The sequence below is a fragment of the Lagopus leucura genome, unplaced genomic scaffold (genome assembly GCF_019238085.1).
Source record: "Lagopus leucura isolate 7727_CA_CO unplaced genomic scaffold, USGS_WTPT01 Super-Scaffold_100001, whole genome shotgun sequence".
In the NCBI taxonomy this organism is placed as follows: Eukaryota; Metazoa; Chordata; class Aves; order Galliformes; family Phasianidae; genus Lagopus; species Lagopus leucura.
Window position 1 is genome coordinate 70,518,574 of NW_024962262.1, and position 24,485 is coordinate 70,543,058.

Consider the following 24,485-nt stretch of genomic DNA (forward strand, 5'->3'; position numbering starts at 1 on the left):
ATGGCGTGGCCGGCGGGCGGGCTGGCCGAGCTGCGCTGGTACGCGCTGGTCGCTCTCTTCGTGGCCGCGTTGGCCACGCTGGCCGTTTACCTGGTGCAGTACGCGCTGCTGGCCCTGCGGCGGAGGAGGGGGAAGCGGCGGCGGTCCCCCCAGCAGCCCCCGGCGGCGCCGCGGGACGACCTGCTGGAGGAGGGCGGCTCGGCGCTGGCCTGGGCGCTGTCGCTGGGCAGCTGGCGGCGGCAGTGGCGGCGGGCCTGGGTGGCGGCGCTGCGCGGCGAGGCGGCGGCGCGGGCGGTGAGTGCGGGGCCGCAGGTGAGGCGGGGGGGGGGCAGAGGGGGGCGTGGGAGCGGGCCGTGGGCGGCGTGCTGCTGCCCCTCAGGGCGTCCGTTTTGGGGGGAGCGCTGTGCGTGCCTCTCTAGGTCTGATATAGCCTGTGGCCCCGGAGAGAAGGCTGGGGGCAGGAGGAAGAGCCGGGCAGTGTGTGCGTGAGAGATAAGGAGAGCAATGCAGCCCGGCCCGCGACCAACGCTGGCTGCAGGCGGGAGGCCCGCGTCCCGGTGTGGCTCGGCGCACGCCCCGCCGCAGCAGCTCCTTGCCGTGAGCTCACGGCGTGGCACCCCGCTCCTCACAAGGCGGCGGTGCGCTGGTGGCTCAGGCAGCCTCACCTCGCCGCACAAACTGCTGTGTGCCCCGAGCGGCTGTCAGCGCTGCCCGTGTCCCCTTACAGCGACGGCCGGGGAGGGGCTCGTTCCCCATCTCGTCGAGCTGAGTGTTGGGGATTTGGTAGTTTTGGCATGGCCTAATGCAAGTGTGTGCCTAGCGGGAGCCCTGAAGGCCAGCCGTGTCCTGGGCTGCATCCGAAGAAGTGTGACCAGTAGGGTGAGGGAGGTGATGCTGCCTATCTGCTCTGCACTGGTGAGACCTCAGCTGGAGCACTGCATCCAGATGGGGAGTCCTCAGTACAGGAGAGACATCGAGGTGTTGGAGTGTGTCCAGAGGAGGGCAACAAAAACGATCTAAGGGATGGAACACTTCCCTATGAGGACAGGCTGAGAGAGCTGGGGCTGTTCAGCCTGAAGAAGAGAAGACCTGGGGAGACATGGAAGTGGCCTTTCTGTATCTAAAGGGAAGCCATAAGAAAGAAAAGCACAGGCTCTTCAGCAGAGTCTGCTGTGACAGGACAAGAGGAAATGGTTTCAGATTGAAAGAGGGGAGATTTAGGTTGGACATGAGGAAAAAATTTGTACAGTATGAGTGGTGAGGCACTGGCACAGGTTACGCAAAGAAGCAGCGGATGCCCCATCCCTGGAGACACTCAAGGTCAGGCTGGCTGGGGCTCTGAGCAACCTGATGTAGCTGTAGGGGTGTCCCTGTTCATTGGAAGGGTAGTTAGATCACATGGCCTTTATGCGACACTTCCAACTCATACAAATCTATGTGTTCTGTGGAAGCTGAGGTGCAGCTGGGTCTAGATGTGAGCCCTAAGTGCAGGTTTTCAGGCTCTCCCTTGTATTTTCATCCCTCATCTCCAAGGGGTAGGTTCATCATCTGACAGTGTTCCTCTTTCCCTCCCTAGGACTCACAGCTGCTGACATTTGAGGAAGATGACCCAGCAGAACCACTTGAGCTCACAGTTAAACAAGTTGTTAGCGTGGTGAAGTCTGTTCAAGAGAAGGTAAACTTCATCTTTATTGTGCTTCAGGGTACTTTTAGTAGGAAATGCCAATTTGGTTTGAGCGTCAGTGGGAGTTTTATTCTTCATTGCCTAAGTTAGTGAAGGTTGGTTTCAGACCTTCAAGGGCCTCCAAGGGACCTCTTTGCATTGATTCACTTCTTGAGCAAGCCTTGAGCAAAGCACTGCAGGGCTTCTGCCAAATGAGCAACAGCCAGGGCTGCACCAAGCTGTTAGAAACGCCTCCATGTCCTCCTACTGCCATTCTAGTTCCCAGTCCTGTTGTTGAGATTGGAGATTCATACACGAGGAAATGCCCTGGGGCTAAAAGACCTGCCTGCCTTCTGCTGTGCTGTGGCTGAGGCAGGCCTGCTTCCTGGCTCCCAGCCGCACAGGGTCAGTGTGGCAGATGCTGAGTACTCCAGGTGACTCCTGAGGAGGACTTGCCTTGTCCTTCTTCTCCCACCTCCACAGTGCATATTGGGAAGTGTCCATGCTGAGTATGGGCAGTATTAGAACATGGTGGAATGTAGCTCTCATATCAATGTACAAATGCACTAAGAGGAAAGGAGTGTGTGTGTGCTGGTTGGCACTGATAGCTCCTGTATTTCCATCTTGTTTTCAGTAACTATTAGCCAATGACTGTTAGCTCAGCTTCAGGCCTTTGAATCAATTTAACCCATTACTTTTCTTCTAATTCTCCTTATTTATATTAGTTTGCTTGTCTCATTTAGATGTTAAGCAGTTCTGCTATGATTCCTTTGAAAATTATGCATGCTTATCTGTCTGATACCCAACTTACAGTCACACCCTGATTGGTGGCAGCTGGGGATTGCCAACATGTAAAGCTCTTTGTGCACTTGTTCTCCAGCCATAGTTCTGTTTTTTTTTCTTTTTTTCTTTTTTTTTTTTTTTTTTTTTTTCTCCAATGTTTCGCTTTCATAGTAATGCTTCCTGCCCCAATGGCACTCTCCTGTCTGTGGGGCCTGGTGCTGCTGTGGCAAAGCTGTGGTAACATGGGCAGCAGGAGCTGGGCAACACTGGCTGTGGTGCGGCTGGGCTCCTGCTCTCCTCTGTCAGGGGCCTTGTGTCCTGGCACCCTCCCTCCTGCCTTGTCTGACCTTGGGTTGAGCCATTTCGGTATGTTAATCAAGCTGTTAGTATTGCAGCCAGCAATCTGATGTGGTTTCGCAGCAGCTTAAAGCAATATAAGCACATTTAAAAACGTATTGGATTAAGAGAGTTTTGCTTACGTAATTGGGTGGTTCTGAATTCCCCCAAAACCTGTTTCCATAATCTTGTGCACAGCTGCTGGGAAATATTCTCTGAATGATTCCTATTCCTTCAGTTAAGGTACAGCTGAATAATTTATTTTTATTTCAGTATGTAATAACCTCAGAGTGGCACTCTGATGTGTACCTGCCTCCAAACACCCCAGGAGTTCTCTCATAGTCTCACTGTTTTGCTTACATATTCCTTGGGTAATACTGAGCATCAAAGTCTTTCATGTTTTTCCTTTTTTCTTGCACTTCAAACCCTTAATCTCTGCAAGTATTTCCAAAAAAAAAAAAATCAAAATGAAACTGAAATCTCCCTTATCAGCTTGTCTGGACACAATCTTCTCATGCATGTTAACCCTACCCATGACAGGGGGTTGGAGCTGGATCATATTTAAGGTCCTTTCCAACCCAAACCATTCTGTAATCCTATGTTGGTGGCTTACTATTGGTGCAGCTGACTCTGCTTGTGGCTAGTGACTACATGCTGCTTGCTTACCAATGTTGCAGCATCCCTTAGAGATCAGCACGTGCCTGGGCCATTGCCTGACACGGGGCTGTTGTCTTGTAACTGGTTTGGCTTGCTTCTTCACTTGTGATCAAGGTGGTGAGTGTATGGGCACCTTGCTCAGCAGCCAAAGTAGATTTATTGCACTTTGCTTCAAATAAGTTTTTTTTAAGACTCTATACTGGAGAGGTTGTGGTTATCAAAGGAAGCAGAGGACTGAGGGTGAGGGATGAAAATAGCAGTAAATGTGGGAAGGACATGGTTAGTGGTTGTGGTGGTGGTGGGTTGGTGATTGGACTAGATGATCGTAGTGGTCTTTTCCAACATTAATGATTCTATGGAGTGTAACACTTTAATGCAGGTGGGTGCATGCTTATGGAGCCCTGTGGTACTTGTCCTTTGTGGAGCAGTCTGTGCTCCTATGTACTGCACGGTGCTGGGAGCAGCCTCGTGCCTGGTACACAGCCACACTGAGCTGACAGGAGATTGCCAGCCTGCTGTAGTTCTGCATTGCTGCTGACAGCCTTGTTTGTGACCAGGACACACGCTGACACATCTGGCCCTTAGGTGTGCACAGCTGTGCTTGTGCTGAAGGAGCTGGAGGCTGTAGAACATTCCACAGCATGCCAATGCTGATACACCAGAGCTGCTCTGTCAGGAAGGTGGCATCACACTGCCCCTGGGCAGAGCTTCTGCTTGGTTGTAGTCTTCGCTCCAGGTTTGGGTCAGAGCCTAAATATGTAGAATGGAGCAGGCTGTTTTCATTGTGTGGGGCTGACTGTTCTGTTTCAATAAAATAAACATTTGCAATATTCTCAGCTATTTCTGCCAACCTTTCCGTTACCAGAATCTATTTCCAGAAGCTTTGAACTTCCCAGCAGCATTAAAAGGCAGCAGAGGAGATGACTCTCTTGTTGGGAGCTTGGCACGGAGGGGTTTGGACAGAGCAGACTTGCCTGTTTCCCGACTGTTAAACTGCAGAAGTCCTCCCCTTCCTCCTGCTTCATGCTTAAACAAAGAGGGGAAGAAGCCCTCTGAGTGCCCACAGTTTGCTTTTCCTTTGATAAGCAGTAGTAAAGAGCTGCTGCGGAAGGAGTAGCTGTCCTGCAGCTCAACAGGCAAGAGCAGATAGTAAAACTTTGTGTCAGTTTTTCTATTATGAATTCCATGAGGCAAATGGTGGAGCAGAAGGAGGGCTGCTTTGTGGCCTTATGTGAGGTCTCATTTTGAGACAGGCTGTGCAGTGTGACAGCTCGTTTGGCTGTGTGTCTTTGCTGCTTTGTTCCCATCCAGCACCACTCTGGGGTGCAGAGCCCCCCAGCTCCCCTTGTTTCAAAGCCCACGAGGGCAGTTTGGTGCAGTGGCTGCTTTCCTCTCCAGGAAGGTCTGCTTTCTCATCCTGAATGCTGGAGCATTAACTGTATTCATCCCCTGTTATGTACATGTGTTTATCTCTGATTGTTTGTGGTGGACTGCACTACCCTGACCATCACGTGCAATCTGTATTGTTCCTTAACTCCTTCTTTTGCTTGGGAAGCTGTCCCAGGGATTTGCTGCTTTAATGATTGTATTGTTTGTGTTTTATTTTTTTTTTTTCCACAATCCTAACTGGAATCATGGCCCACGCAGCTTTTGCATTTATTTATATTTTTTTCTTCCTGTACCAGCATGATCCTTTATCTCGAATGTATTCACTTTTTCCCTCAGCACTTGCTGTCCATGGGTATATCACAAGGGAGTTACATTTCCTTCCAGTCTTTGTTTGACTGAGCTAAAGAAGTTGTTCCTCAGGTCTCTTTTCTCAGTGCTGCCTTGCTTGTCCCTCATGCGTGTCCCTCTCTGCAGCTGCTCCAGTTGGATTCATTCTTGAATGTGATACTGAAGTGCAATGGCGCTACAATGAAGTCTCACAGTGTGTTGAGATGTCTGCTTTGCTGTGCTTCTTGGCAGTGCTCTCAATGCCTTTAAGGATGTTTTCCTGTATGACCTGCTGCAGGGAACCTGCTTTAGCAAGGGGCCGGTCTAGGTGGTCTCCAGCGGTCCCTTCCAACCCCTACAGTACTGTGGTTCTGACCTGCCTCTCTTTTGGCTGCTTCACATTGTTGACTTCATGCTTGCAGGTCATGGCTTTTTCTTAGAGACATACTGCTCCTATAGAGGGGAGTTCTTCTTAATTCTAGCATGTATGCTTTGTATTTTGAGTTGCATTTCTTTCTTCAAGGTTTTCAGCTTTCTTCACTTTCTCCTACTGTTAAACTTTGGAAATAGGTGTCCCAATTAAAATAGGCAAGACAACAACATAGCTGATCTAACCTACTTTGAAACTGAGTATCTTGTCAAAAGGAGGCATCTGTGCTGGAATTTGTTTGCTTCAGTGGTGATAATTACTGGTTTGGGCCCTGTCAGACAGCCTGCTGCAGATGCGCATGGTCCTCCTTCAGGCTTTAGCCCCGTTCACCAGCCTGGTTCAAGTGTCAGCAGTAACCCAGTGTCCACAGTGGCACTACATGCAAACTGGCAGACCTCTTGAATTTTGCTGTCTTCATTTGTCTCTTCATCTATGCTGAATAAGCTCTTTGCAAAGATTTGTGTGTTAGTGAGGCCAAAGTACCTAGTCTTGTTCTGCTACTTGTTTTCCCCCTTCTTAAATATAGATACTGCTTCTTGTCCTCCCACCATCCAACTCACTTGGTTTGGTAGACTCACTGAAAATTCTCCCTCTCCTGTCTGACTGTATTCCCTGATAATTGCTTTTTTTAACCCTTCCTTTTTCTCTACTTCTTTTAATTTGCATGTCTATCACTCACAAAAGAATGACTGAAATCACTTAGTATACCTGTTTTTGTTTTTCTTCTGTTGTAGCTCCTTTTTCTGTGCACCCGTTCCATCACCCTGCCTTCACCCTAGAGCTTATCATCATTTTGAAGAGCTGCCCTGAATTTGTCTCATTATATTTGCAGGCACGCTTGCTTTCATGCTAGCTTCTAAAAATCTTCTTGAAGCAGTGCCTGTGTTAGACATTGCCTTTTCTCCTCTTCCCTTCTCAATATTGTTTGTGTCATGTAGCAAACTACTTGGGTCAAGAGGGAGCTGTATAGGAGCTACAGAAAGCCCCTTAAGAAGCCAATCAATGGGCTCAGGTTGCCAAAGCAGGTGGTCTAATTTTTCTTTTGAGTAGCTGAGTGTAATGATTACGAAAAGACAGAAGTTTCTGACTGGAAGGTTTTATCATGGAGAGGTTATACATTAATCATGCAAACTTATCCATGCGGACATTGACAAGAGAAACTTCCTGTGCCAGAAAAGAACCTTCTCTTTCTCACAGTAATACCTCAGAGGAAAAAAAATAAATGGAAATTGTGGAGCTCCCAAATCTTATAGCATCCTGATCCCTGCAGCTGAGGTTAAGGCAGCTTTTACTCTGTGGCTGCTTCATGATATTGCATTTGTATTAATTTTTGATTACTTACATGCTGCTGATATGTATTTTGCAACCTCGGGTAACTTTCTCTTTCTGGAAACAAAATGCAGTAAAGCTGATTTCTGTCCAAAAAACAATTGAGCTGATAATGCTGGGAGTTTTACATACCCATGTGATACAGTCCTGCTTGAGGAAGGTGGAGGACTTCCTCTGTTGGGCTCTAAGAACTTCCTTCAAGTTCTTGAAGAAGTTCACAGCCATTCACCATTCCCTTTACCACAGAAGGGACTGCTGTCCTGCACGGAGAAATGGGGGAGAAAGTCTGATGTGGAGGAGTAACAGAAAGGCTTTGCGTAAAGAAAAATTGTTTTACAATAAGGGTGGTGAGGCATTGGCACAGGCAGCCCACAAAGGTGGTGGGTGCCCCATCCCTGCAGACATTCAAGGTCAGGCTGGAGGGGGCTGTGAGCAACCTGATGTAGCTGTAGGTGTCCCTGTTCATTGCAAGGGGCTTGGATCAGATGGTCTTTAAGGGTCCCTTCCAAATCAAATGATTTGGTGAGAGCATGAATCTGCGTGGTGCTACTTCCAAAAGTGAAACCTCTTAATCCTCTGACAAGCATTGGTATTCTGGTTCTTCTTGAACTGAAGTAGCTTTGCTGCCACTTCAGGGGGAAGAGCACATGAAATGTTTCAGTTCTGTCCAGAGGAACCGTGAAATTAAGATACGGAGAGGGAGGGCAGAGCAAGGAGACAGGTCTTCAACAGCTGTGAGAACACATGTCCAGACACTTCAGTTGCTTAGGAAAATATCTCTGTCTTTCTCCAACTAGAATACTTTTCCAGACATATTCTTTTCTGAAGTTTACCTAGAACAGAGTTGGTTGTTTTTTTGTTTGTTTGTTTGTTTAGGAAAACTGTATAAACAGTTTTAGAGAAAGGCCTGAGCACTTCTGCAGTGTGTAAGATCCCAAAAGTGCACGCCCTTGCTGGTGACAGTGTGCCTGTGAATGGGGAGATACTGTAGGGAGAGAAGGCACCTCGGTCTTGCTGCTGGAAGAGTCCTGGTGTTGTGCTGCTGCTGCTGCTGCTTCACTTCACTCTATTTCTGCTCATGTAGAAGCTTGTAGTTTGTCTAGCTACAAGACAGTAGAATGACTTCTTGGTCTAGTATTAAATGGGGAGGTTGGTGGCCCTGAATGTGGTGGGGAGGTTGGAGATTCATGATTCTTGAGATCCCTTCCAACCCAGGCCATTCTGTGATTCCGTGACATCTAAACTTTCTGGGAGTCCACTTAGCCAGCCACAGTTGCTGTGGTGGTACAAAAGGCTTCATTTTGGAAGAAAGTTTGTCATAGAAACTATAGATTTTCTAGCCTCCATTGAAAACAAAAGGTTGATGATGAGGTGTCTCTTTCATGGAGTATTGGGAAAGAGACTAAGAAGATAAATGAAGTCGAAGGGCAGCTTACCAGTCCATCTGTTTTCTCATGCGTATTTGTCCTTTCTCAGCCAGAAAAGGGTGCTTCACCTGACCCTCTCCTCTGCTGCTAGCAAATGCATTTTGTCTCTAATTAGAGCTTCACAGGATAAGAATGAGTTTGGGTTTGTTGATGACTGCTCTTCACCTGCTCTGAGATAAAGAATCTGAAGAGGCAGATTGAATAGGGCTATGGGGAAAGAGGAGCCCAGCACAGGAAGCTTCAGTGTTTTTCTTCGTGTTAGTGTTTGGGGAGGGGCACTCAAATGGCCTACATATTTCTGCAGAGGTCTATCAAAAGCATCTGCTGCATTTCTAAAGGAATGTCACTTTAGAAGGGAAGTAGCAGTTGCAGGCTCTCTGTTTCCATCTTTTACTTGAAAATAAACACATCCTGAGAAAAAGAGTAGCGCGTGAACACAGCTGCCAACCCTCCTGCCAGCCTTGTGTTGTTTGTTTGTTTTTAAAGCAGTAATTGCCTGTTTACGTGGCAACCCAGCCTCTTAGGCCTCCCGAAATTCCAGACGTGTGGCTCTGCATCACGTGTGCAGCAAGTCCAACTTGTTCCAAAGGCACTGAGTTTCCCATGCATGCATGGATCAGATGCTTATGGGTGGTAAAGCTCTGTGCTTAGGATATGCAAGTGTCAGTGTTTTTTGTATCACGCCTGTCTTCTTCCCTCTTTTTGAGCTCAAAAAGATAAAAGAAGCTGCCTACTTTTGCTGTACTTAAGGAAAAGCCACATCAATCCATTCTCTTTGTTAATAAATTGTATTCTGTATTTTGACTCAATTACAAGTAAAATGAGCAGTCAAGGTTTTTAACTGAAGTTAGTTGTTAACTAACTTCTGCTGTGTCCTAATTGTGGCTGCTTATGTTGATTATGTGGGATTAAGGAACATAAATCAACTTAGAGGGAATTTAGCTTTTGGGAAAGAGGTGCGGAAGGCAGACATGTCCACCTCCCAGCTGTGGTTTGCAAGACACAGCTTCTGCAACTCCTGTTGCTCCTAGGTGCGGTTAGGTTTGTTATTTGCCATGTCCACTCTGTCCACTTGCTCCTTTGTAATTTCTGCACAGATGTGCTTTGAAGCCCTCTGGTGCTTCTTACAGTGTGTAGAGTCCTTGGAGATGGACTGCATTTAAGGAGAGACTGATAAGGATCTTTCAGAGGGTACCTGACTCATGTTGAAGCCTTCAGCTTCCAATCCAGTGTGCATAAGTGAAACAATAAGTGCACAAATATAATTTACTAGCATTTGCACAGAGTTTCTGTCAAACAGATCCTGCAGCAAATGATTTGTCTGTGCATTGCATTAACATGGTTAACTTTGCCTGAGTCCATCTATGGAATGTTTAACTCACCTTTCCAGTGGTGGAGCTGTGGGGACACTAACCATGGGGGAGCAGCAACGAGCAGGTGTCTTCAACCAGCAAGGCTGTTAGCAAAGCATCTCTCTTTGGCTTAATGCATGATTTGTGGCTTCTGGGCCTTTTCTCTGCTGCCAGGTGCTTTCTGCGCCTTCTTGGTTTTTGAGCAGTTCTGCAAACTCAGTTGGCTTTTGAGGGAAGGGAGGAGAAAAATGCTCAGTGTAAACTCAATGTGATAACAAGTTAAATTGCTGCTTATAAAACTGAGGGTGTGTATTTAAGTGAGCACATAGCAGTCAAGTAGCAAATGAGCTTGTCCCACACATTTAGCTTCACCACCAAACTTCAGTGCTCTCCTGGGTCAAAGACTTCTCAAGTCTTCTGCCTGTCACCACCCCACTGGAATTACTCAGTCAGTATCCTCTCCAGAAGCAGCAGCCTTATGCCAAAGTTTCTCATTTGTAGAATGCCACTAAAACAAATGTTGTACAGTTCATTTTTACAAGCCAAATGTTTGGTGAAACCAGCTGTCCTGTGATACGATGCTTGGTTTGTAGCAGGAGAGGAAGGAGAAAAAACTGAATTATATCCAGTGACACAAAAAATTCTTGGAAATCACCAGTATTGCCAGGTATTAACCTCTGTGTCCAGAAGTGTAGCTGAAATGCAGGTTTTAGAACAGAGCATGTAGAAGGAAGTGTAGGGGGTTAATGAAACTGACTGGAAATCTCCCATTTGCAGAATATAGCATAATTGTAGTAGCTTAAAGTCCTTCTTTTTTTTTTTTTAATAGTTCTTTTCTTGCCTTTACCTTCCTTTCTTGTTCTTCTGAAGGCTGAATTGTTCTTTCCTTCCTTTTTTCCTCCCTTTAATTTCTTTAGGTGGTTTCTTGTAATGTTGTGGGAGATTCCATTACGTTTATTGTCAGCATCTCAAGCTCTTCACCCACAGCTGCAGGAAGTCGGTCGTACAGCGTGAAACTGTCTCCGCTTCACTTGCAGGTAAGGCCTCTTAAGTATTATTCTCTCTTTTTCCTTTTGTTACATTTCATCCCACAGCTCAGCTGAAAGGTCTGGAAGGTGTGTTAGGTTTTCACTTCCTGCATGCAAAAATGCATACAAGCTTGTGTTAATTCTAGTAAAACATTTAATAATGTTACAGTTCTGTCTTCTGCTTTAGGAAGACTGTGGATAAATAAATAAATCTTTTAATAGTCTGCCGTGATGTGTAGAACAGCAGTACCCTTTTTGGCTGGCATGCGCTCTCTCTTGGTATTTAGTTTGCTTTCTTACACTGTTGCTTGGATGTATACCAACTCAGAAACTGTTATTTTTTCCTTTGGCAAGCCTTAGTTTGGAGCTTGACTTAAAATTTCCTTACAGGATATCAGAACACACTCCAATAACTGCTTTCCTATCCACAGCTTCACCTCTATGTGAAAGACAAAGGGGATGATGTCAAAGTGGAGTGGCTCCTCGTTAACGTGGATGAGACCAACTTTGAAATCCAGCCAACAGTGCAGGAGGTCAGTCAGTAAGTTTTATGTGTCATAGTGAAAGTTCAAATGTAAGGATACAGTTAGACTGGGAGAGGACTTCTGTTCTGCCATACCTTACTGCTGCTGCTCCCCCCGTAGGCACTCTTGTCCCTCTGCTCAAGGAGTCAGAAAGCATCTCTCCAGTGCAAAACCCAGTGCAGTGCATTAGATTAGCAATAACAGTAGCTAGAGCTAAGATACTGGATGATGCTGGAACAACTGAAGCAAAAATGCCTGTTCCTTTCTGCTGACTGCATTTAGCAGTGGAATGGGGCAGTTATTTATTGGCAGTGGTTTCTTGAACTGCTTCAGTGATACTTGCCATGCCTCATCCATCAAAATCCTGCATCTCTGAAGTCAAAGAGTAACTCTCAAGATTACTGAAGCATTAAAGATAAATCTGTGTTTGACAGACAAGTGACCTGGCAAATATTTTTGACCAAGTTCAAAGATGTGAAAAATGTCTGTTACTAAAAGTCTTCAGAGCTCTTCTAATATAATGAAAAAGTTGTGATTATGTTCCCATCAAAGTCGTTTACCCTGCCTTAACTTAATTAGTTTTGAAATCTGATAGCCCTCATTCAGAAACAGCTCAGAAAAACACAAATGTTTAAGGAAATAAGTTATTTAGAAACATAAATTCTGAAGATATCCAATGAGGAGACTCCATAGCCTCTCTAGGCAGCCTGTGCCATAGCTCCATCACAGTAAGTAATTTTTTCCTTATGTTTGCTTGGAACCGCCTGTTTTGGTCTGTGACTGTTGCCTCTCATCCTTTTGCTGGGCACCACTGAGAAGCATCTGGCCCTATCCTCTTGCCAGCACCTTGATCAGATCCCCTGAGCCTTTTCACCAGGCTGAACAGCCCCAGCTCCCTTAGCCTTTCCTCGTAGGAGAGGTGCACCAGTTCCTTCATCATTTTAGTAGCCCTTTGCTGGACTCTCTCCAGTATGTCTATATCCTTCTTGTGCTGGAAACCCCAGAACTGGAGCCAGTGTTCCAGGAGACTTCATCAGGACAGAGTAGAAGGAAAGGATCACATCCCTTGGCCTGCTAGCAATGCTTTTTCTAGTTCACCCCAGGATACCCTTCTTGGTCTCAAGGGTTTATCACTGGCTTGTGATCAGCTTGTCCAGAAAGTCCTTCTCTGCAGAGAGCCTTCCCAGAAGCTCAGCCTTCAGTACTGGCTGTGATGGTAAAGCTGCTACTGAAAACTCGTAGCTGAGTGACCTAGAATCATAAAAATTTATTACCGCAGCTTTTGTACACAAAAATGCTAAGCTCATAAAACTGAAGACAGGCAAGTCTTTTGAAGTGTGTTTTAATGCTTTAATTAAAATGTAATATCATAGTAATGTGCGTGCAACTGACCTGCACGTGTTGGAGCGGCGTGCTGATTGTCCACTTATGAACAAGCACTAAGTATTCACTGCCACGTGCAAATGAGTCTGGCACTGTCTCAGGCCTTCAAAGCCTGTTTTTTGAAAACAACGAGTGACAAAGCAGTTGTAACCTTCTGTGCTTTGCCTGTGATTTTTAAAATGAGCCTGTTAAGTTGTTACTACTTAAGGGCTTCTTTTTCACTTTGAAGTTTGTGTTAGCATTCCGGGAAGCGGGGAGGTGACAAACAGAGCTCTTTAATGAATAAAACAAGGAGCAACCTACCCCTGGTAACTCCTTCAGCTCTTAAACTTTTAACATCAGCTTTTGTGTCCTAGTTTGTAGTTCTTTTTTTTCTCCTTTGGAGGAGGTATTTTATATACAAATTGACATCTTTATTTGCTGATGGTTATCAATGCAATACTTCTGTCGTCAGTCGAACAAGGGGATATAATAACCTATTTTCTGCTGATGAAAAACAACAGAAAACACCTATCAATAGAAGCCCAATGACAGCTGTTGCTGCTGTTATTACAAAACAACTAATACCAGTTTTGGTTGGTGGCAGCGTGAGGGTTGGCTGGAATTGTGCAAATTGGCATCATTCTTCATCCAGCAGTGTGTAGGTAAGGGCAGGGGAAGGGAGTCACCCCCAAAACAGTGAGAACAACCAATGATTTATCTGCATATTTAAGTATCTCAGAAAAAGAAAGTTACTGAAACAAGTATATTTTCAGTATTTTTAAAAGCAAAAGCTTTGGAAGCTGTAGGAATGTGCCTCTGCCTCTTTCTTTAGCAGTTGCGTTGGGGACCACAGTGTGAACAGAGCAAAGTTGCTGAGGAATTAGCCAATATTGTTGCAGGTTTTCATCAGTAGCTGCATATCATCAAGGGGTGGGTGCGTGAGGAGGTGGTGCAAAAGGATTTTTGTATGCAGCATTCCTGGGATTCTTACGAAACACTTGGGCTGTTTCTATAACACTTGAGGAATTGGGAAAGGGGTGTTGCTCCAGGTTGGTTTGACCTGCTGCACAAGCTTCAAGCATCCCTGTAGGAGTGCAGAAATGACTTCACGTGCATTAAAAGAGGACTGAGGGTTGCGAGTGACAAAATCTGGTAGAGGGCTCTGCATGCAGAGGGGTATGGCTCCAATAGAGGAGGGTGATGCAGCATGTCCACTCTGCTGTGTTGACAGGGCTGTAGCTTGATACTTGAGCTGCTACAGTCCTGTGGGTCTGCTTAAGCTGATGGAAATGCTGGAAGCTGATGCTGCACAGCCTAAGCATTATCAAGATAATCTGCAGGAATTAGGCCTTCAGTTCCCTGCCTGATCTTCCCGCTGGTACAAACTGTGTGTCCTTGTCACCAGTGCACCTTGTCTTCTGCAGCTGGGCCTGCTTTGTTGGCACTGCTTGCTGGAGGACTGCTCCCATCTGACAGACCTATGCAGGGGTGCTTCTTTTTCTGCTTTGCATGTTTATTGCACTTGCCTGGATATTCAGTATCTGTAAGTCAGTCCCCTTCGTTTGAAAGCCTTGTTCTATAACGCTGAAATTTCTCATTTGTGGTAACAAGTTAGAAAGGGTGGATGAGTCCTCTGTCATTCAAGTCAATCTTTTCCTTAGAAAACAAATCTCATGGAGGTTTCTCCTGGGCTGTCTCCACAGCAAAGGTAGCTTCAAACTGCCCTTTCTTGACATCTTCATTTGAAGATTCATTCCTGTGTAGGTAACTGAGCAGAGGAAAGCTTTCCAGCAGCATGCCACGAGGATTATGGGGATGGGTTGAATGGTTCACTCTCTTCAGATGCCTTACAGTTATTCCTGTGAAGCCACACGGAAGCAAGATCTGTGACAAGTTCTGATGTTCCAGTGAGGAAGTATGCAAGCAGGCAGTGTGTAATACAGATGACCACAGGGTTTTTGAGTAGGCAAATGTGTCAGTCCCTTGGAGTGGCATGACTGTCTATCCATTCCATGCATTTTTCAGCAAGGCTGAAGACCTCCGAGAGATGCTGTAACAACTCTTCAGCGCAGCAGAGGATTAGCACATTCTCAGCTGTCGCAGGCTGGCAGAATTCCCATTGAATCAGTGGAACAGTGCCTATCTGCTTATCTGGGGACCTGATCTGCTCTCTCAGCAGAGTGCAAAGCAGTTCAGCAACTTTAAAACAGCACCATGAAGTGTTAGTGAAACACCTACTTTTGTAGCTAAGAGCTCTGCCTTCCTAACTCTGAAGAACAGCACGCAGCTTTGTTAGTGTACATTTCTAGTTTTTCTTCAGTGCATAATGTAGAAATGTAAGTAATTATTTGCACAATCTCCTAGTACGTTTTGTTGCTGGAAGCATAAACTGTTTCTCTCTGACAAAGGTAATTGGCAATTGCTTTGGTGGTTCGGATGTGCCAGGTTAACTTTTTTCTGCCTTAACTTGTACTTTCCTGAATTTTGAGCAGCATGATTGTTGGTTTCCTTTTAGGAACAGGGAGAAGGGACTTGTGCAATATCTGACACACTCAGAGATGTTTTGAAGAACCTCTTCAGCTCAGTTACTCCATCTGTAGTGTTGAGTACAAGACCTACAGACATAAAGGAGGTTCAGGTAAGTCCTATTCCTACCTGGATCTTTTGGAAGTCTCTTCTTTGTAGCGTTTTTTTTTTTTTAGCTGTTTATGACCCAGAAACCAGTACATTTAACACCACTCAGTGGTCAGATACAACTGGAACACTTGCTTTGAAACAACACAGCCTTTGGCTGTGAAGGTTTTGTGATTATAACTCCCATGTGACTATTTGTGGATGTTTCTCCAAATCACACCTACTCCCTAATATTAATGTGACAGAAGTTAAGCATTTGGGTATGCTCCATCCCTCTTGTTTTCCTTTTCCCAGAATGTACAGAACACAAGCACTATCCCTCAGGGCACCAGTCCACCTAAACCTCCAAGGGCTCATGAACTGAAACTGCTGGTAAAGAACATCACAGTAAACCTCACTGATCACAGTGCTGCAGGTAATGTAGCCCAGAGAGTGCCACTTGTTTTCAAGTAGGATGTTGGGGTTTTTTTTGTCTTTTTTTTTTTAATTCAGCTGAAATCATTAGGAAGTTCTAATTTACAAGCTTGGCTCAGAACATGATGCACAAAATTGCTGTTCTCCCAGAAACAAACTTAGTCATGCTTGTACAAAACTGTGAGTGTTTTGGTTTACTCAGTCATTTAGACATCTTGATCTTCCCGTAAACAAATCCATAGTGTTTGAAAACAAATTGAAATGAGCATATTCCTCAAGTTGATTGTTTGTTCTCTAGAGTTTGTTTTATTTTAGAAGTTATCACTTTGAGTGATATAACAAGTTGGATTGGGCTCAGAACCAACTCTTTACTGACTGTTAGCAGTGGCATTGCTTTGGTTCAGTGTTGCCCTATTTTAACAGCTGTTTTCCCTTATTTGGGGGCAATTTCCTGATTTATCTGTAATTCTCTTCCTTTATGTAAGCTGTCCTCAGAGGGTTTTGTTGCTTTACCCCTAGTAGAGTATCTCTGTGGAAGGTATACCTCTTGCAGATAGAGAATAAAGCCAAAAGGAACACACAGCCTGGTGAAGTTGCACTGCTGGTTTAAGAAGTACTGAACCTGTCTGACAAGTGTTCAGACTTCTTCAAGTGCAAACTTGCTTGCATCATTGCTTGAGGCATGACTGAGCATATTTTGGGTTGCGTCAGAGAAAATGCAAATTTGAATCCCTGTGATTTATGGCTGCTGGCAATTCTGGAACAATCCTTTCAGTGGAAGCTTCTGGCAGCTAAAATGGGCAAAGCACTGGTTTTGGATAAATATATTCTGCTCGCTTTACTCTTTTTCAGTTAGATGTAGTAAATTGCTGCCCCGGACTGTTGCATAATGCTGCTTTGCTCATCCTGACTGGAAGTATTTCCCCTAAAACTTAATACAGACTGTTTATATATATATATATATATGTATATGCTTGTGTGTGTGTGTGCGCGCGCATATATATATATTTAACATATCTATATATAGGTATGTATGTATTATAGCAGTTCTGGAAGTCTTGGCAGTGTCAGTAAATAGGACTGTGTTGGAAACCGTAGTTTGCAGCAGGAAAACTCCTTGAGAATTCATTGCTACTCTACAATTTCATAGTGTAGACAAAGCTTTTCAGAAGAGCTGCCATTAACAGTCATGAGATGCCTTTATAAGCACAGGATGTGTACAGCAGAGGGTTTGCCTTATGGGAAGCCCTTTTGTACTCTCCCTCAAAGTGTGAGGAAGAGGGAACTATTAATGCTGTCTTCTTTGGGCATCCAGATACGGAGATCCCGAAACCACCACTTGCTTTTCTAACAGTGAAGGTGAAAGAAATTTTGCTTGTTCCCTAGCAACTCCTGGGGTGTGAATGATTTGAAACTGAGTATAAGAAATAAAACCTCATAGTGGTGTTTTGTTCATCACTGTAAATCCAGTGGAAATAGTGGCACAACTGGGCAGATGGTGGCTTCTGGACAGAGCTTACTGCCTTTTTGTTCCTTTCTCTTTTCCTGGTCTTGTCTTGTACCAATGATTTACCATCCCATAGCATCTCCATCTTCCCTTATGGTGTGCATTGTTGTAGGCTCAGCATAGTGGGCTGAGGGCTGAGAGGATTGTCTATCCTGACCATTGAGCTCAAGCATGGGTCGGCAGCATAGTCTACAGAAGCCTGAGGCTTTCCTATGGGTGTAGCTGGTGAGCAACCAGTAGCAGAACTGGGCTCTGCTCCTGTGCTGTGCCAATTTTTGTTTGTTTCCTTAGTTTGTGCATGTGATCACAGGTAGTCTTGGATTGGTGCTGTGTGGCTCACAGCATGGTAGCTAGGGCAAAAGAGATTCCTGCTGTTAAAGAGTTGTTAGCTGTGAGCACCAGGAGAAGAGCTGTTGGAATGCCCTGTTGCAGTGTCAGTCCCCGGGTGGCTCCAATGCAGGGCTATATGCACATTTCAGCAGGGCCTGTGGGGGCATATGGCTGCTTTGACAACAAACCACCTGGGCCTCATTAACTCAGGCTCAGCGCATTGGGAAAGCAGCTAAACTGCTTACTGCAGGGTTAGCTTGGATCCGCATAAGCTGTGTGTCCGTAGTGCTTTGTCTCCTCTGATAACCTTGCCAGGCCCAAGCTGTTTCTGAGGCCAAGATAGGGCTCCTTCACAGCCCACATATGTCACCAGAGGACAACTGAGAGTTGATGATAACAAATATAAGCCTGGATTCTTCTGGAGAGCTGGAAGCAGCGTATTTGTTGTTGGCTTTGCACAAAGTCAGCAGTGAACTTTTTGCTGCTGTCCTTGCTGTTTTGGAACACCAAGAATGAAATGATTTCCATGGCTGTGGAAGAAATAGACAATGAATTGTTTTCAGGGTGACACGTTGTACAATTTGCATTTGGAGTAGTGGTATAATTATTATGCCAATTAGTCGTAAGCGGAGGGGAGAAATTTATTCTACGGGTGGGTGAGGAAGTGTTTCCAGATAGTCTATTCAAAAGAGCAGTATGTAAGGAAAGAGGTTCTTCACTTTCATCTGAATAAGTGTGTCTCCCTGTGATGGAAGACTAACAGCTTTCTTTTTGTTGTTCTCACAGGCAGCACAAACCTTGTGTGCATAGCTCAGCTGAATGACCCTATGCAGAAGTTCTCCAGCTCTGTAGCCAAAAATGCTGCAAATCCGTTTTGGAAGGAAGAGTTTGTCTTGTGAGTAACTCACCTACTGAGAATGTTTTGTAGTAAAGCATCTTCTTTCTTTTTTAACCAGCACTGTGTGAGATTTCAGCAGAAGAACGATGTTTTGAAACACGGTCTGTCAGGCAGCCTCAGAAAAATCTGGAGCTGGTGGAGACTTTGGGGTATCTAATTACCCTTTGCATGGATATGAGGTCAAACAGGCCTCTAGATCTTCTTCCTTGATAGATATCTGACTTCAGTTCATGACAACAGTAACAGGCATAATAAATCACCCTGTACTTTAATTCAGTGCCAAAAATTGTTAGCAAGGTTTTGAAGTCATTTTACCTTGAAAACTGCATTTGAAGAAGTCCAATGTCTGACCCTTTCTTCCTTCAAATGGGAAATGGGAATGTGCGACCAAGTTGACCACCTTAAAGAACGATGGCTGTTGTAAAAAGCACAGTGTAATAAAACTAAATAGGGCTTTCTTTTCTGTAGAACAAAAATGGGAATTTGAGGCAACGTGCACACTATGGTGTGATTTTTACAGCTTCTGTAAATGAGGTCAGAAGTGAGCTGTTCTAAAACTGTTTTCATTTCCACTTCCTAGTGGCAGAGCAGAAAACATCAGGTAGGTTCTGTGTTGTGTGAGGAAGGAATAGGGGGAGCAACTAATGGTGTGGTCAGAGGTGCATTTCTCAACTGACTTTTCTCACACACACACACACACACACACACACACACACACACACACACGCACGCATGCAGCTTCCCAAGAAAATGGGGCAGTGCTGCTGCCAAGCAACATGCTGCAGGTGCTGTATTTTTTTCCTGCTACTGGCTTAGTAATATGAGAGGCACTTGGTACGCAGTGGTTCTCAATGTAGCTTTCCAGTCCCTTCTCAGTTTCATATGTGGAGTCATCTAGGTTGGATCAGACCTTCAAGATCATCAAGACAAAGTCCATCTGTTTTTTGTGACGTTTTTCTTCACTGTTTAGTCAGAGCCTGACATCCACTTCTTCTCTTGGTAAAGCAGAATCTCAGCTTGCAAGGAATTGAGTGAGTGTTCAGACCTGTGTCTGTCAGTGCCGAGTGCTGCCTTTTTTGAGGAGTGGTGTGTGTGCTTCTGTGTGTTTCTCTTCAGCTCCAAGGGGCAGGAAGTGTGCAGTGCACAAATCTTCTCCTGCGTCCCCATCGCAGACAGCTGGTCTGTGCCCATGCCTTCTATAGGATTGTGCTTCACAGGAGGAGGAGTATTGAGGGAAGGAGCAAAAGGAGTTGCTTGGTGTAAATTTCATCAGAAGCTGGACAGGATGTGGAAAACACTGGACCTCTCAGTGTGTGCAGGGATGGAGATGAGAAGTGACTGTAGTCAGCACAGAAAACATGATGATGTAGAACAACACTGAAAACTCCTATCTTCCTCTGCAGTCTGATGGAGAAATACACTCTGTGTCTCATCCTGCTGGCAACTGGACAACCAGCTAGGAAACTCTTCTTTGAGACATGAATGGCTCAAGACATTTTGTCTTTCAAAGTCTGGTTTTAGTTGGAGGAGCTCCCGCTTTTGTGGGAAGCCACAGAGCAGGCAGCATTCTTATGTGACGGTGCACTGTGTTGCTATTGCAGCTTAGCAATTGAAGTGATGTGATTTCTTCTCCACAGCAAGAAAAACAGTGCAATTCTGTAGCACCTTTCTTTTCTGGAGCATCTCAATATACTTCACCCCTTGTGTATGTGAACCACTTCAGCCATCTATTGGTGGAGCAGCACCAATGCTGTAGCAGAACAGACACGTACCCAGCACTTTTGGACAGGAAATCTACAAGAATGAGCCCCTTTCGAACTGAAAGTGCAGAAGGGAGGGTAGGCAGGATATGATTAAGTGGACTGGAATTTGGCCTAGACACTAGGGATAATGCTGGGTTTTCCCAGCATTGGCTGTTATTCAGAAGTGCATGAGGTAAGCTTGGGAACTTTGAAAGACAAGTAAGTTGTCAGGATTTGTCTGCGTACTTTCTTTCAAGTCCATTCCCTCCTGCCTTCTTTAAAATAAAGAAATGAAAATGTCTGCCACTCTGAAGAACAGTGTACTGACCACTGTGTCAGGCTTTGTTTTAGCTTCACAGGAAGAGCAGCAATTGGCAGCCTCAAGGTGCATGCTCACAAGTTTTGGAGGTGCAAGATGGGGAATTATAATGGTAGAGCAGAGATTTAAACTTGCTGCAGAGAGAATGTCCCAGAGCGTCTGGGTGGATGATGGAAATGGAGCATCTGCAGCCAAAATAACACCATCCTGAAGTGGATACATGGAAAAACACACAGGTTGAACTGGAAGATTCCTCAGTAGATACCCAGATTACTTCATTGGAGAAAAGGCTTTGTACCTGTCTGGTACATCTGACAGACTACTACAAATGCCAGTAATTCTGCTAATAGTGCACATAAGTTTGTCACAGAGAAACTAGTTCTTATTTTGCAGCATCCTCAAGTCTTATTTTGAAAAAGTCATGCTTCTGATTTGAGCCTGTGACTGTTTGCTCGCTTCTCTCCTGCCTTACAGGGCACTCTTCTGCTTGGACAGGGCACTGAGCAGCTCTGAATAGGCAGTTGATTGGACCTGTTCCGCCATCTTAACTTAAAAATTTCAACAATGTTGACTGTTGATCCTGCCAAGGAAGAAATGGCTTCTTAGTGCTGCTGTTAGCAGTCAGATTAGGGACCAACATCACCCTGAAAGGCAGTGTTTGCAAACTGCTGGGGAGAAGAAAAGCCTCTGAAATTCTAGGCTGTCGAAATGGGAGCTGGAGGAGAGCCAAGCCATGGTTTTCTGGTTGAGATTCCTCTAGCTGCTCTCACAGGTCAAAAAGAAGCTGCTCACCCTGGCAGGTCAGCCACGTGGGGTTGTGCTCTTTGTGGGATGAGGGAAGCAGTGGGGCTGGGGACCAGAGCGGGGCAGGGAAAACCTGCATGGGAATGAAGACCCACCTGCATGCAGAGACCTAACACACTTTCATTTATTTGACAGTGAACTAAGTGCCAAATCAAAAACACTGCTACTGCAAATAGCAGAAGACGGAAAGTTGGATAGTAAGTATTTAAACTGAAATATCTGGCGTGATCACCTCACAAATATTGCTGATGTTGGCATGAGTTCTCTTTCAGTTCCGCAGTATAGCCACATAACATCGTATTTGGTTCCCAAACCTGTTGAAGTTCAGCTGTCTGATGATGCTTCGTTCTGGTTGTCCCATTGGGTGCATCTTCAGAACAGCCCTGCAAGGGAGAACAGCAGAAGGAGGTCATCTGAGAATAGCCAGCCAAGCGTATATGAAACAGGCAGTTTGGGGAAAATGCAGTAGCTCAGTTTGTGTTTTAGAACTTTGTAAGTCTGTCCTCATATTTAGCTCCTGGAGTTGAAATCCGTAGAAAACTATGAAGTTCAGGAGTGAGAGTGGTTTGTTTGCCTTGCTCCTCCGCTGCCTGTGTACCTTGTTACTTCTACCAGTAAGCCTGGACGGAAGAGAAATACGCTGTTATAGAGTCTCTGACCTCCTCAAAGTTAAGGTTACAAAGAAACCTTAAGTCATCCTTTCCTTTGGGGGGCTGTCAACAGCTGTAGAGAACTCTTTTGGCCTTTCAAACTTCTAGCAAATGATGTGAGTACTGTTGGTTTCAAGTTATGCTTTCCCTGTCTTTGAGGGGAATCATGTTTTTCAATCCTAAAGTCTTCCTTTCCAAGCCCCATAATCTGCCTAGCAATTACCAGCTATAAAGCCACTTAACTTTGGTTACATCGGATTAAATATAAAACATGAGGAATATAATATTCTTAATAATTGATTCTGTTGCAGTTAGCCTTCAGTGGCAAAGAAAATCCCACCACTTAACTATTGCATTTTGGTTATTTGGAGAATTACTGCCTCGCTGATGTGAGGAAAACAGATAGGCAGGCTTTGAGGCCGAGGAGCACTTTGAGCTGTTTGCATGAGCTTTGTAAACTTACTCCAAATACTTCACTACTTGGGCTTTATTGAAGTGATGCTACTTCATAAATCATGGTCTGATTTTTGGGTGGTCCAGTGTTAAGCTAGGATTTGGACTCAGTGATCCTTATGGCCCCTTCCAAGTTGGGATATTCTATGATTCTATGAAATTCCTCTCATCTGTGCTTATCCTTTTGCTGAGGAGAGACTTTTGCTTTCACTGGAAATGGTAACTTTATTTCACCTCTTGTTTCCATTTGCTTTTTCCTTCTTATGCCAGATTTCAGATATAAAGAAATCAGATAACAAAAGTTTGATGATTATAATGAAGGATTAGGAAGTAAAATGTAAAAATACTAAAAAATAAATTTCTCCAGGGATGCTGCTTTCCTATTAAAAAAAAAAAAAAAAAAAAGGAGAGGAGAGACACATGAGACCTAGGTACAGTCAGCACGTGCATATTGTTTCTTACATAAACTCTGTTCCTGCCAGTTCTCAATCACCTTTCATAACATGTCTTTCAAACAGTACCAGCAGCGTTCCAGCTGTTCTCCCAAAAATTTAAATGAAGACCTCAAAGTAGAATCACATTAGTGATGGGAGAGCCGAGTAATGTGAATATAATGTAGAACTGTATTTGCCTCTGTATTTTGCAGAGCATTGGGATTTAATCCCTGAAATCCTGCAGTAATTTTGCTAGTAGTTTGCTTCAGAATAATGTAGCTTACATTAGATGTTAGGTAATGGGAGGAACAAGAGAACTGCTCAGCTTGCACTGAAGATCAAATAAAGAATGAATATTCTTAATGATTCTCCAGTTTAGCAGGAGCCCAGAGAGTGTTCTCTGAAGAGACAAAGTAACCAATTAAGGAGATAGTACAAGAATGTAGTCGTAATATTTCTAGGTGTTTTCTTTTCCTCTAAGCATTTGGCATATATAGGGGAAAAAAAATGGCTGTAAATAGTGGCAGGTAAGTAAGGTTTCATCTCCATTCTTTCTGTTGCTCAGTATATAGGCCAGGCTGAGGAATAGTTGTAAAATGGAAAGAAGGCTCTGACTACTGCCATGTTTCTGCCCTTGCTGCCCCATGGTGTATAACCAGGTACTGTAATTACCTGCTATAGGTCTTTTGCTTCCTTTTTGTTTTCTCAGCCTTTTTGTTTCTTCTAGGTTCTTCATCCGCAAGGGCAACTATACCTCTAGACTTGTTCAGGAAGCAGCCTTCTGGCCTCCAAAGCTTTGCACTGAACAGCAGGGCCGGTGATGGTAGCCCAGAGCTGAGGCCTGGGCTAGGATCCATTACTGCAGAGGTATGGCATAGGGATGTTTTTATGGCAGATCCTTTAGCTCTGGACCTCCTTGTGAGTACTCATCTGTGAGTTTGCAGTGCAGCGTGTGGCCGAGTTTCTGTATCACATTCATAATTTATGGTAACACACTGTGCTGTATTTATGTGTATCAAAAGCATTAGCTGGCCCTTGTGTGTTAATAAAAATGTTGAAGGAGCACTAGTTAGAAATATTAACATCCTTGAAATATTCTTTTTGGTCTTCCTAGTTCTTGTTTATCGAACCTAGCGAGTTAAAGACTTGGCAAGCATCTTCTCCAGTGCCAAGCACTAAGGTAGAAAAGGATCGAACTGTGATGCCCTGTGGGACTGTGGTCACTACTGTAACTGCTGTGAAAACCAAACCTCGACTAGAAGGGAGGTCGTCCCCACTGAGCACAGGTGAGGAAGTCCGCTTCGTTCTGTGTTCACTCTTAGTGTTGTCTGTGGGGGGCAAGAGAAGTTGGTGCAAGGAGGAGCAGGGGTGGATGGAGAAGCATCATCCAGACTTCTCTGAGGCGTTGATGGCGGCGTTTTTGGGATTCTTCAAAATCAGGTTTTTAATTTTCATGAAACCATGTTGCTAGAAGAGGAATGGTTCATGCTTCTTTTTGTATGCATGTTTAAATTTCATGGTGGAGTGCAAGTGCAGAACAGCTTGGTTTGAGTTGTTTTTCCACACGATAGAAGTATCAGACACACGAGTGCTTGCTGATGGCAGTCTTGTGCTGTGCCTTCTAACCTCAGTGTGTATTATAATCCCAGATAAGGATGAGTGTCATCCTGTGGCAATCTTTTCAGCGTAC

At 44.8% G+C, this 24,485-nt stretch overlaps 1 protein-coding gene across 1 annotated transcript in view; it reads left to right on the forward strand.

The window, feature by feature from the left end:
• Positions 1-24,485, forward strand: part of C2CD2 (C2 calcium dependent domain containing 2) — a 37,939-nt gene continuing 13,454 nt past the window's right edge. Inside the window, exons 1-10 of the mRNA XM_042866512.1 lie at positions 1-312; positions 1,577-1,675; positions 10,611-10,730; positions 11,153-11,254; positions 15,126-15,248; positions 15,539-15,659; positions 18,282-18,390; positions 21,394-21,455; positions 23,523-23,662; positions 23,910-24,081. Coding sequence (XP_042722446.1) covers positions 1-312; positions 1,577-1,675; positions 10,611-10,730; positions 11,153-11,254; positions 15,126-15,248; positions 15,539-15,659; positions 18,282-18,390; positions 21,394-21,455; positions 23,523-23,662; positions 23,910-24,081 — 1,360 coding nt within the window. The remainder of the gene's footprint in view (positions 313-1,576; positions 1,676-10,610; positions 10,731-11,152; positions 11,255-15,125; positions 15,249-15,538; positions 15,660-18,281; positions 18,391-21,393; positions 21,456-23,522; positions 23,663-23,909; positions 24,082-24,485) is intronic.